At 39.7% G+C, this 12,484-nt stretch overlaps 1 protein-coding gene across 1 annotated transcript; it reads right to left on the bottom strand.

Moving 5' to 3' along the window:
- Positions 1-1,830: 1,830 nt before the first annotated feature.
- LOC142166008 (secreted RxLR effector protein 161-like) lies at positions 1,831-2,520 on the bottom strand. Its single transcript, XM_075224408.1, has one exon. It carries the CDS (start codon positions 2,518-2,520, stop codon positions 1,831-1,833), a length of 690 nt encoding a protein of 229 aa, XP_075080509.1.
- Between the last annotated feature and the right edge of the window lie 9,964 nt (positions 2,521-12,484).

Raw genomic sequence — 12,484 nt, 5'->3', positions numbered from 1 at the left:
GAACTGGCTAATTCTCTAGCTCACGATGCCTTTGCCCCTTGAATTGGCCTCCACGCGCATCGAATCTATCCAAAATCAGAACGAATACGACACAATATGCTAAGGGAACAAAGTCCAAGCGAAAACATTCGAAAAATATCAAAACTCTCTAAATTAGCAAAACCCGAGCCCCGGGCCCACGTCTCGGAATCGAGTACAATTTACATTTTCAGAATCCTCATACCCTCATGAGCCTAACCATACCAAAATTATCCAATTCTGATACCATTTGGTCCTTCAAATCATCATTTTAAATTTTTGAAAGGTTCCACAATTTTCTTCCCAAATTCCATTTCAAATCACGAATTAAATGATGAATTCAGTGATAGATTCATGTACTCTAACCAAATCTGAGTTAGAATCACTTACCCCGACCAATTTCTTGAAAACCTTCGAAAAATCACCAAAATCCGAGCTCTCTCAAAATATCAAATAAACCCAAAACCTCGTATTTATAGAGTACCCCTCGGATTCCGACACCGCTGACCGCACAAAAATGACCACAGTCCGCGCAAAATCAGCGGGGTCCGCGCAAAAATGACCGAGGCCGCGCAGGTCTTGCTCTGCAGGGACAGGCTTTAGGCATTTGGCCATAACTTTCGCTACAGATATCCAAATTTCGATATCTTTACCTTTCTGGAAACTAGACACAAAGGGCTACAATACGTTTTTGAATCACCTCAAAATTCCTTGTAGATCAAAAGATATGAGCTTCCGAAGTTGGACCGACGACCTGCAGGTCTTCATTTCACGCGGACCGCGCACTTGACCGTGCCCCCGTGCTAGGCCACCGCGCCCAGCGCAAAAAGGACCGCGCCCCGCGCACCAATGACTGCCCCATCCATTTTCTAAGTTCCGGGATGTCCGTACTCGCTCAAAACTCACCCGAAACACACCCGAGGCCCCCGGGACCTCAACCAAAAGCACCAACGCATCCTAAAACATTTTTCAACCTCGTTCCAATCATCAAAACACTTCAACAACACCAAAAACCATCAAATTACCTCAAATTCGAGCCTAAGTTCTTCTAAAACTTCCAAAACACGCATTCGATCAAAAACCCAACCAAATCACGTCCGAATGACCTGAAATTTTGCACACATATCTCAAATCACCTAACAGAGCTACAGCAACTCTCGGAATTCCATTCCGACCCTCGGATCAAAATCTCACCTATCAACCGGAAGTCGCCAAAATACTAACTTCGCCAATTCAAGCCTAATTCTACATCGGACCTCCAAAATTACTTCCGGTCACACTCCTAAGTCACAAATCATCCCCCGAAGCTAACCGAATCACCAGAAATCACATCCGAGCCCTCTAACTCAATAGTCAACATCCGGTTGACTTTTCCAAAATAAGCCTTCCTTAAAGAGACTAAGTGTCTCATTTCCTATCAAACCAATCTGATTTAACTCTAACACACCGAATACCGATAACGAAACATGAAGAAGCATAAAATGGGAAAAACGAAGCGGTTCTCATGAGACGACGGGTTGGGTCGTCACAAATGTCCATCATAAATACCACAATACGATAAACTAGTAAATGTGAGTTATGGCAATTATATATAATTTTTCTACATACTCCCTTCCATATACTACAACATTAGTAATTTATCGTATCAGGTTCATAAGCTATAAAATATTATGGTCCACAATAATGTCTCATGGAGACTTATCCTATAATATCTCAAAACAATAATGTGTACACCATTATGAGAAACAGGAAATACTAATGTATATCAGAAACATATAAATAAGCTCAGAGTGTCAAAACATAATAAATACATCAATCACAAATGCAGTCAAGACCCATTCTATGTACATGTTCTTTAAATATCTTTGGTTGTAAACCTTTCATTAACGGATCTGCAATCATGAGATCTGTTCTAATATGCTCAAGTGACACTCTTTGTTTCTGAACTTCTTCCTTGGCGGTAAAGTACTTTAATTCCATATGTTTGGCACCCTTGGAGTACTTATCATTCTTGGAGAAGAATACTGCTGTAGAATTATCACAGTAAATTTTTAGCGGCTTGGTAATGGTGTCGACAACCCCAAGTCCTGAAATAAAGTTTTGCTGACAATATGCATGAATTGTGGCTTCAAAACATGCCACAAATTCTTCTTCCATCATGGATGTAGCAATGACAGACTGTTTGGCACTCTTCCACGATGTTGCTCCTTCAGCTAATTGGAACAAATAACTGAACGTAGATTTTCTAGTGTCAATACATCCAGCAAAATCTGAATCCGAGTATCCAACAACTTCCAAATGCTTGGATCTCCTACACATGAGCATGTAATCCTTTGTTCCTTTCAGGTACCTCAAAACTTTCTTTGCAGCTTTCCAGTGATCAATTCCTGGGTTACTCTGATATTTTCCTAATATTCCGACCGCAAAACTAATATTCGATCTTTTGCAAGTCTGAGCATACATCAGACTACCAACAATAGAAGAGTAAGGAATTGATCTCATTTCCTTTCGTTTTACATCATTCTTAAGGAATTGCATGAGACTAAATTTGTGCCCTTTTTGAATTGGAACAGTTCATGCTGAACAATTGTTCATATTAAATTTCTCTAGAATTATTTCGATATAGCCTTTCTGAGACAATCCCAATAATCCTTGTGATCTATCACGGAATATTTTTATTCCTATCACATAGGATGCTTCACCCATATCTTTCATTTCAAAATTCTTAGAGAGAAAATCTTTAGTCTTACGTAATATGCCTAAATCATTAGCAACAATTACAATATCATCAACTTATTGGACTAAAAATATAAACTTGCTCCCACTAATCTTTTGATATATACACCGATCAACGGTATTTTTCACAAATCCAAAAGATGTTATGGTATCATTAAACTTTATATACCATTGTCGTGAGGCTTATTTAAGTCCGTATATTGACTTCTTCAGTTTACACACCATTTGACTTTTTCCTTTAGTTTTGAAACACTCTGGTTGGTCCATATAAACTTCCTCCTTGAGATCTCCATTAAAAAGGCAGTTTTCACATCCATTTGGTCTAAATTATAATGAGCCACCAAACCCATAATAATTCTTAACGAGTCTTTCTTTGAGATCGGTGAAAAGGTCTCTTTATAATCAATGCCTCCTTTCTGAGTATAACCCCTGGCATTAAGTTTGGCTTTGTATCTCTCAATATTGTCATTTGAATCGCGTTTGGTCTTAAAGACCCATCTATACCGGATTCTTTTAGAACTTTTTGGCAATTCAACAAGATCCTAGACTTTATTGTATTCCATGAATTTTAACTCTTCCTTTATGGCATCAATCCATTTGTCAGACTCATTACTTTCTATGGCTTGTGAAAATGAAACCGGATCCTTATTAAGACCAATGTCAAAATCTGACTATTGCAACTAAACCACGTAATCATCCGAAATAGCCGATTTTCTAACTCTTTGAGATTTTCTTAATGGCATTTCTTGTAGTTCATTTGTGTCAGATATTTGTGAGTTAGTTTCTTCATGAAGTGTTTCATCCAAATGTTGCTCGGTGTTGTCAAAGTGTTCTTCAACAACTGGAACAATATTTGGTATTTGTGTGGAAGTAAGCACATTTCTAGGTAATAGAATATTGACCCTCACCCCTTTAATTTCCACACTTTTATTTTCAACATTCCCACTAACTTCACCGTTCTCAATGAATCTTGCATTACCGGTTTCAACAATTCTCGAACTATGGTTTGGATAGTAAAACACATACCCTTTAGATTTCTCTGGGTAACCAATAAAGTAACCACTTATTGTTCGAGAATCTAGTTTCTTTTCTTGTGGATTATAAACTCTAGCTTCCGCTGGGCAACCGCAAACATGCAAGTGCCTTAAACTAGTTTCCTTCCTGTCTACAGTTCAAAAGGGGTCTTTGGAACTGCCTTACTAGGAACCCTGTTTAATAAATATACAACGATTTTAAGAGCATACATCCACAATGATTTGGGTAATGAGGAATCATCATGCTCCTAACCATATCCATAAGTGTTCGATTACGCTTTTCTGCAACACCATTTTGTTGAGGTGTTCCTGGCATAGTATACTATGCACATATGCCATGTTCCTCGAGGAACTTTGCAAATGGACCTAGACATTGTCCTGATTCATTATATTTTCCGTAATATTCACCACCTCTATCTGACTTTCATGACCTAAAACTCAGACTTGGTCATGATGGCACCTTTCGCGAAGACAAGTCCATCCGACACAACACCCTTTTTAACCTTTTAATCATTAAGAGTCATTTTCAAGCCTTTAATTAAACAGATGTTTCATAATATAAGTCTGAATGAACAATACGGAAATAACATACAAGCCCGACATCGGGGTGTCACTAGTCATGAGAATCTGCGACAACTGTCTAACTACATCAAGACCAATATGGTCAGGAAAAAGTCACAATTTATACATAAGGAAGAATAAAGAGGGAGAAAACAGAGCCGCAATCGTCAGGAAGCTACATTGCTAACTCCGATGAAACTGCCACCAAGCTCAGAAATACCTGAATCTGCACACAAGGTGCAGGGAGTAATGTAAGTACTCCAACCGAGTAAGTAATAAAAGTAAATAAAGTCTGAGCAGTAAGAAATCACATATACCACATCATGGCACCACAGAGGATACCGCATGTTTCCAAAGACAAGATACAAATCAAATCACTTTGCTAAACTTTCTTCCTCAGAAATATCCTTTGAAAAATATCTTTCTAACCTTCCCCATAGAGGTTTAACAAAACATATATATATATATATATATATATATATATATAGTGAAAGTGATAAAAATCATAATCGGCCCCTCGGGCAAAACATAGCTCGTACACTGCCCTTCGGCATAACAGAAATTCACAACCATTTCATAACTTAAAAACTTCAGTTTAAATGAAAGTTATTTAAAACATTTGTTCAACATTTTCAATAGAGGCTCGGTCTAAAGATGAGTGAAAGCAGTAATTAAATCAACATGTTCAATAAAAACTCACTTTAAAGAGGAGTGAAAAATAGTAAGTTCATAAACTAGCCCCTCAGGCAAAGCATCACTCATGTACATGTACATATATATAGCCCCCCGAGCAAGCCTTTCAATCATTCGTGACTCAACTCTTACCAATCAGTGCTTACACTCAGCACTCACACTCAATAGGTACTATATAGTAACCGCTGCGGCGCGCAGCCCGATCCAGATATCGCTGCAGCGTGTAGCCCGATCCATAAATATAGTCGATTGCACTCACTGGGGGTGTGCAGACTCCGGAGGGGCTCCTACAGTCCAAGCGCTATTTCGCTGCGGCGTGTAGCCCGATCCAACATATCGCTGCAGCATGCAGCCTGATCCATAGACATATATACATATATATTGCTGCGGCGTGTACCCAGATCCACAAATATATAATCCTCACAACCAGGCCCTCGGCCTCTCTCAGTCATTAACCTCACAATCAGACCCTCGGTCTATCCTAGTCATCAACCTCACAATCAGACCCTCGGTCTGTCTCAGTCATCAACCTCACAATCACTCAGACCATCAGTAAAACAGGTAACTCAGCCCAAACAGTTTTTTCACATTTTTAAGAAGTAAAGTGATAAAACCAGATTTAAACAATAAACAAGTAAAAAATGACTGAGGACATGCTTTCAAAACAAATAGAGTGAGGAAGAATAGTAAAAATGTCCCTAAGGGTCTCAACAGGTCGGCACAAGGCCCCAAACATGGAATACCGCCCAAAATATAATATCAATCTCTAAAATATGGAATATCATAAGACTTCAAATCAAATACGCGACTTAACAGTCGAACGGGACGGACCAAGTCACAATCCCCAATGGTGCACGACTCCACGCTTGTCATCTAGCGTGTGCGTCACCTCAAAGTAGCACAACGATGTGAAATCTGGGGTTTCAAACCCTCAAGACAGCATTTACAATCATTATTTACCTCGATCCGGTCCAAACTGTAGCCCGCGATGCCTTTGCCATCACGAATCGAACTCCGGATGCTCCAAATCTAGCCATAATCAGTACATAACCATTAAAATATGCTAAGGGAACTAAGCCCACTCAAAAATATCCAATTTACATCAAAAATCCCGAAATTGTTCAAATCCGGCCCCCGGGCTCACGACTCGGAATCCGACAAATATTACATCAATAAAATCCTCATCCTCTCACGAGTCTATACATATCAATAACATCACAATCGGACCTCAAATGGCCCCTTAACTCCCAAATCCTGGGTCTCCAATTACAAGCCTTAGTTCTTCAATACTAGGCTTAAATTCCATGATTAATTAGGTAAAATTCACACAAGAATCGAGTATTGGGTTCAAAAATCTTACCTCCGGGTGTTATCTCTTGAATCCCTCTTCAAATCCTCTCAAAAAGCTCCAAAATTGCCCAAAAATGGTGAAAGTTAGCACCAAAATCACGTACAATGGCTATTTAAATATTCTGCCCAGGCATCAAAACCTTCTTCGCGAACACGGTCGACATCTCGCGTTCGCAAAGCACAAAAATAACTTTGACCAATAATTACTCTTCACGATCGCGACAAGCCCAGCGCGAATGCGATGCTTCCTCAGACCAACCATTCGCAATAGCATTACCTCACTCGTGAACGCGATGAATAAAAATACCCTGAAGCTCAGCTGCCAAATTCCTCTATGTGAACACGGTCCAATTCACACGAACGCAATGACCAATCGCCCAGCCCTTCGCGAACGCGGAGCCTTCCTCGCGAACGCAAAGGCCAAAATCTCAGCCTTCTCCATCTAACCCTTCGCGAACGCAAGGACCTAATCGCGAACACGAAGGCCATTTTCTCTGCAACACTGATCAGCAATTTCTGCAATTTCAAATCATCATGAAATAGTCCGATTGGCCACCCGAAACTCACCCGAGGTCCCCAAGATCTCTACCAAACATGCCAACATATCTCATAACCTCATTCAAACTTGTTCCAACATTCGGAACACTCAAAACAACACTAAAACACCAAATTTGCATCGAATTCAACCCTAAAATTTTCAAAATCTTCCGAATTACGCTTTTGATCAAAAACCCAACCAAACCACGTCCGAATGACCTGAAATTTTGCACACACATCACAAATGACACAACGGAGCTACTCCAACTTCCGAAATTCCATTCCGACCCCTATATCAAAATCTCACCTATCAACCGGAAAATGCCAAAATCTCAATTTCGCCAATTCAAGCCTAAACCTTCCACGGACTTCCAAAATGCATTCCGATCATGCTCCTAAGTCCAAATTACCTAACGGAGCTAACCAAATCATAAAAATTCCAATCCGAGATCATATACAAAAAAGTCAAATCTTTGTCAAACCTTTCAAATTTCAAACTTCAAACTGAGAACTGCTCTTCCAAATTCATTCCGATCACCCTGAAAATCAAAACCAACGATTTACATAAGTCATAATACATCACACGGGGCAAGTCATGCCCGTGAACTGGAGAGCAAAGTGCAAAACCTCAAAATGATCAATCGGGTCATTACATCCTCCCCCACTTAAACATATGTTCGTCCTCGAATGTGCCCAGAGTTGTTCCAAAAGCCAACCAATCACTGAATAACCTTACCATGCATATACCCGGGGGTAATACCACGTCACCCTATCTCATATAGGTCCGATAATACAATGTGACTGAAATTTCACAATCCATCCTAGCCCATTAACCTTAGAACCATATCTCCACTTCTGAAATCATCCACAAGATCATAATCTCATATCTACACTCTGAATAAACCCGAACTAGTTATAATAACCCATACCTGCAACCTCAGGTGCAATTACATGATATACCACATACCTAAAACACTTGTAGCGATAACTTCTAATCACAGCAGCTGCACACAACAACCGAATACCAGTAGAAAATCTCTTATCAACTAAAGTCTCATTCCAACACTTTCATATACTGCCAATGATAAATAAAACATGCAGTAAGCCATAACCATTTCTCAGATCAACCATTCATAAAGCCATTTCTCCTTTGGCAAAGGCCATAGCAAATTTCTGAGCTAAACCTCGATATTATCCTTCCAACATGCTGAAATCGAATCTATTTGTATTCATTAAAGACCTCAACGATATCATCTAATCCAACACAATTACTCTGGTGACATGACACATCAATACAGGCTGAAACCGCAACTTGTCCAATCCGCACACCAATAAGCAAGAATCCAAACATACTCAAATCATGAAAATGACTCAAATGAAAGAGTTGTACCGCAAGCTCACCGGCACCACTATACACAATGTTGAGAACCCGTCACACATCATAGAAACAGAACACATGAATCTAACCCGCAGGATCATACCTCCACGTAGCTTCGCTCCAATGTGTGACCTCATCCAAACACTAGTCCACATGAAACACCTCAAGTCACTATACTCAAAATCGACAACCATGCGCAATATGATGTCTAAAATCAAATAAATCATCATAACCACCGCAAAGCAATTGACATAACATTACACATACCCGAAGGGACACAACCGATACGCCACCAGTCGAGCAATACCCAGTACTCTTCCCGGTCGACTTCCACTAGGAAACCCCAATGGAACCGCACCACATGTGCCTATAACCAACAAATTATAACGCCTCGCAACCCAGAAAAGTAACTCATAGATCCCCCTGATTACTAATAACTCAATAACAACCGAATCAACACATCCCTCACCAATAGCAACTCGAAGTCAACAAGGCCGTCTCGATGTCGAACACATATCCATATAGGTCTACCAATGAACCACACATCAACTCTAGTTACCAACAACAGATAAATAATCCTCCGAAGGTTCACAATGACTAAATCATAGCACATACTAACATCTGACTAACTTACCCACATCTTTGCCATCCACAACCACGAACTAACCTGTATATGAGAACTTCCAGTCTCCAAGTCCATAAAGCACACGAATTACCATATTTGATCCCAATTTCGCCGCTCGCATATATAACACACCTCTAGTACTCAATCATCTCATGAGAGGTACACCTATAATTCTTCTGAGCCACCAAGCAAACTCGAATATCATCCGTCGATCAGACAAGATAGTGCCACAAGACCAATAAAGCATCCGTAATTCAAACACATCGCCCTTCATGAAATTTTATACCCTCATCAAGCCATACCAATCAGTGATCTCATTTATCTAGTCATCTGAAGCTGCCCATGCTATATAAGAATTTGTGACCTCCATTTCAAGTCTGAACTGTGTCCTTACACATACAAATTTCAATCCTACACAACATACCGCATAAACCATACCATCTTAGGATAACCACAAGAACTTCATATCCCTTCCGAGCCACAAGCAACTATGTACTCCACTAGCCAAGAACTTCCCGTTGATCCCATCTAAAAGAAAATCACTATTCATCCCATGCTCCTCACGCCAATAGGAAAAATATACCTCTCTAACTGTGGTGGAAGCCATCTAGAACTCTCTGAATTCCATTTGCACAAATCTAAATCATTAGGACTGAGTCCTTCTAACTCAATCGAGCTATGCAGGCCACTAAACCCGTAAGAGCATTGCCGCGAAATACCCGTAGAAACTCATTACCTTGTAAGCATCCAAAGAACTAATCATATCCTTACCATACCGACTCAGCCTACTACCAAGCTACCCCATCTATCTGAGTTTCCTTCTAATTTACCTTCAACTTGATACTCCTTCTTGCTATAACATCACAATTCCTCAACCCAGACTTACCACTCGAGACCCAAGCATAAAGCCACACCGTCCTACGGTCCATAAGCCGTTGAATACTCTATATATATTCCCAACAGCACCACGTTCGAAATGCTTACCCTGAAGAGACTTCCTACAAATCCAAAGCCATTACCTTTACCTTCATGATATCGATATATAGAATCCCATAATTAATATAGAAATACCACAAGTCTTGACATCTTCCAATGAAAACTCAGTTTCTAGCCACATATATAACTTGAAAATACCCAATTGTTACATGTAAAATCTTGAACACATTAGAACTATTCTCGAGAGTCATTCAGTCTATTCAAATTGTAATTAGCCTGATCAAACGAACAGAACCACCCGTGCCTCAATAGTGCTCTGACACCGCAGAGTGTAACCTCATCCTAGAACAACCAAGCAACTTCCTACTCTATGCATCGAGCATCCATTACCAACGAAAACTTAAGACATTCCGTGATTTGCATACACCTATGAAGCATGACATAACCTTTGTCAAAATTTTCATTTACTCGATCGATCCTCGGTCTCAATCTCCGTAAGCCATAACTGATTCACCCGCATGCCTCAAGCTGGAACCAACATGGCATATAACCGTGCAATCGTCTAATTAATAGTGGACTCCCCTACTTGGCTCGAAGCCATAGACCAAAACATACACAATAACTCATAACGCATATACTTTATTGCTTCCATAATACCATAGTGAGATTAAACTCGATCCTTCATAAGCTTGTGAAACACAGACCATCTTGTACTTTAAATCTTTTGCAATCTCGCATTCACTCTCGTAACAGTTAAACCCACTCTCTTAAGCGACCCAAATTTAAATTTCAACACATATAATTTACTTGTAAATGAGATCTTATAACAGACAACATAAGGATCACACAACTTCAGAACACTCCGCAGGAGATAACCCCACCTGCTTTGCCTCAAACTAACATTTCTATATACCTTCTACCATCATAAACCTTATTTAGTCACTTAATCTTCCTGAGTCTGAACTCATACCGCAACATGAAATTTACTTCACTCCCAACTAGAACACATGAAAAGATTCTTCACACACCCATAACTCGGGGCTATACCTCAAATCGAGATGAAAATCAAGTACCTAATAGTTTTTCTATCCTCCAGAAGACCCTTCTCGTCGTTTCCAAATCAAATGAATACACCTCGCAGTCATAACATACTCATCACGTAGCTATCCAATCATCACTCCCCTTAATAGAGACACAACAGAACATATAAATCCAGAAGCACGCGCTCACAAAATCAACAGCTTAAGGCTCGAGCTATATGCAAAAATGCGGCCTCAAGTCTTCCGAACTAGCCCAACATCAACCACACAGATCACATCTCACCCGTTGATCGGGGAATCATAAGCCATTAATGCATATCGAATACTAAGCGCTCATGCGCGCATACGAACGTGTGGAAGGAATTCAAAGAGTTACTTTTCAAGCTGAATCAAGGACGCATGATAAGAATTCAAGAATGTGAAGTTTTTCTTAAAGGTTCTGCAGCCTCCCGAGGATAAGTACAAACGTCTCCATACCGATCCGCGAGACTCTACTAAACCTGCTCATGACTCATGAGACCTATGTAACCTAGGCTCTAATACCAACTTGTCACGATCCAAAACTCAGACCTGGTCATGATGGCGCCCTTCGTGAAGACAAGGTCAGCCGACACAACACCCTTTTTAACCCTTTAATTATAAAGAGTCATTTTTAAGACTTTAATTAAACAAATGTTTCATAATATAAGTCTGAATGAACAGTGCAAAAATAACATACAAGCCCGACATCGGGGTGTCACTAGTCATGAGAATCTGCTACAACTGTCTAACTACATCATGACCAATATGGTCGGGAAAAAGTTACAATTTATACATAAGGAAGAATAAAGAAGGAGAAAACAGAGTCGTGATCGCCAGGCAGCTACCTTGGTAACTCTGATGAAACTGCCACCAAGCTCAAAAATACCTAAATCTTCACACAAGGTGTAGGGAGTAATGTAGGTACTCCATCCCAGTAAGTAATAAAAGTAAATAAAGTCTGAGCAGTAAGAAATCACATATACCACATCATGGCACCACAGAGGATACCGCATATTTCCAAAGACAGGATACAAATCAAATCACTTCGTTAAACTTTCATCCTCAGAAAAAATCCTTTGAAAAATATCTTTCTAACCTTCCCCATAGAGGTTTAATATATATATATATATATATATATATATATATATATATATATATAGTGAAAGTGATAAAAATCATAATCGGCCCCTCGGGCAAAGCATAGCTCGTACACAACCCTTCGGCATAACAGAAATTCACAACCATTTCATAGTTTAAATGAAAGTTATTTAAAACATTTGTTCAATATTTTCAATAGAGGCTCGGTCTAAAGATGAGTGAAAGCAATAACTAAATCAACATGTTCAATAGAAACTCACTTTAAAGAGAAGTGAAAAACAGTAAGTTCATAAACTAGTCCCTCAGGCAAAGCATCACTCATGTACCTGTATATATATATAGCCCCTCGAGCAAGCCTCTTAGTCACTCGTGACTCAACTCTTATCAATCAGCGCTCACACTCAGCACTCACACTCAATAGGTACTATATAGTAACCACTACAGCACGCAGCCCGAT

This window comes from Nicotiana tabacum, chromosome 11 (genome assembly GCF_000715075.1).
Source record: "Nicotiana tabacum cultivar K326 chromosome 11, ASM71507v2, whole genome shotgun sequence".
Classification (NCBI taxonomy): Eukaryota; Viridiplantae; Streptophyta; class Magnoliopsida; order Solanales; family Solanaceae; genus Nicotiana; species Nicotiana tabacum.
This window is presented reverse-complemented; position numbering and strand designations above follow the sequence as displayed.

What these genes read in the sequence shown, in the direction of transcription:
- LOC142166008 (XM_075224408.1), bottom strand. Translation starts at nt 2,520, where the DNA reads ATGAGATCAATTCCTTACTCTTCTATTGTTGGTAGTCTGATGTATGCT.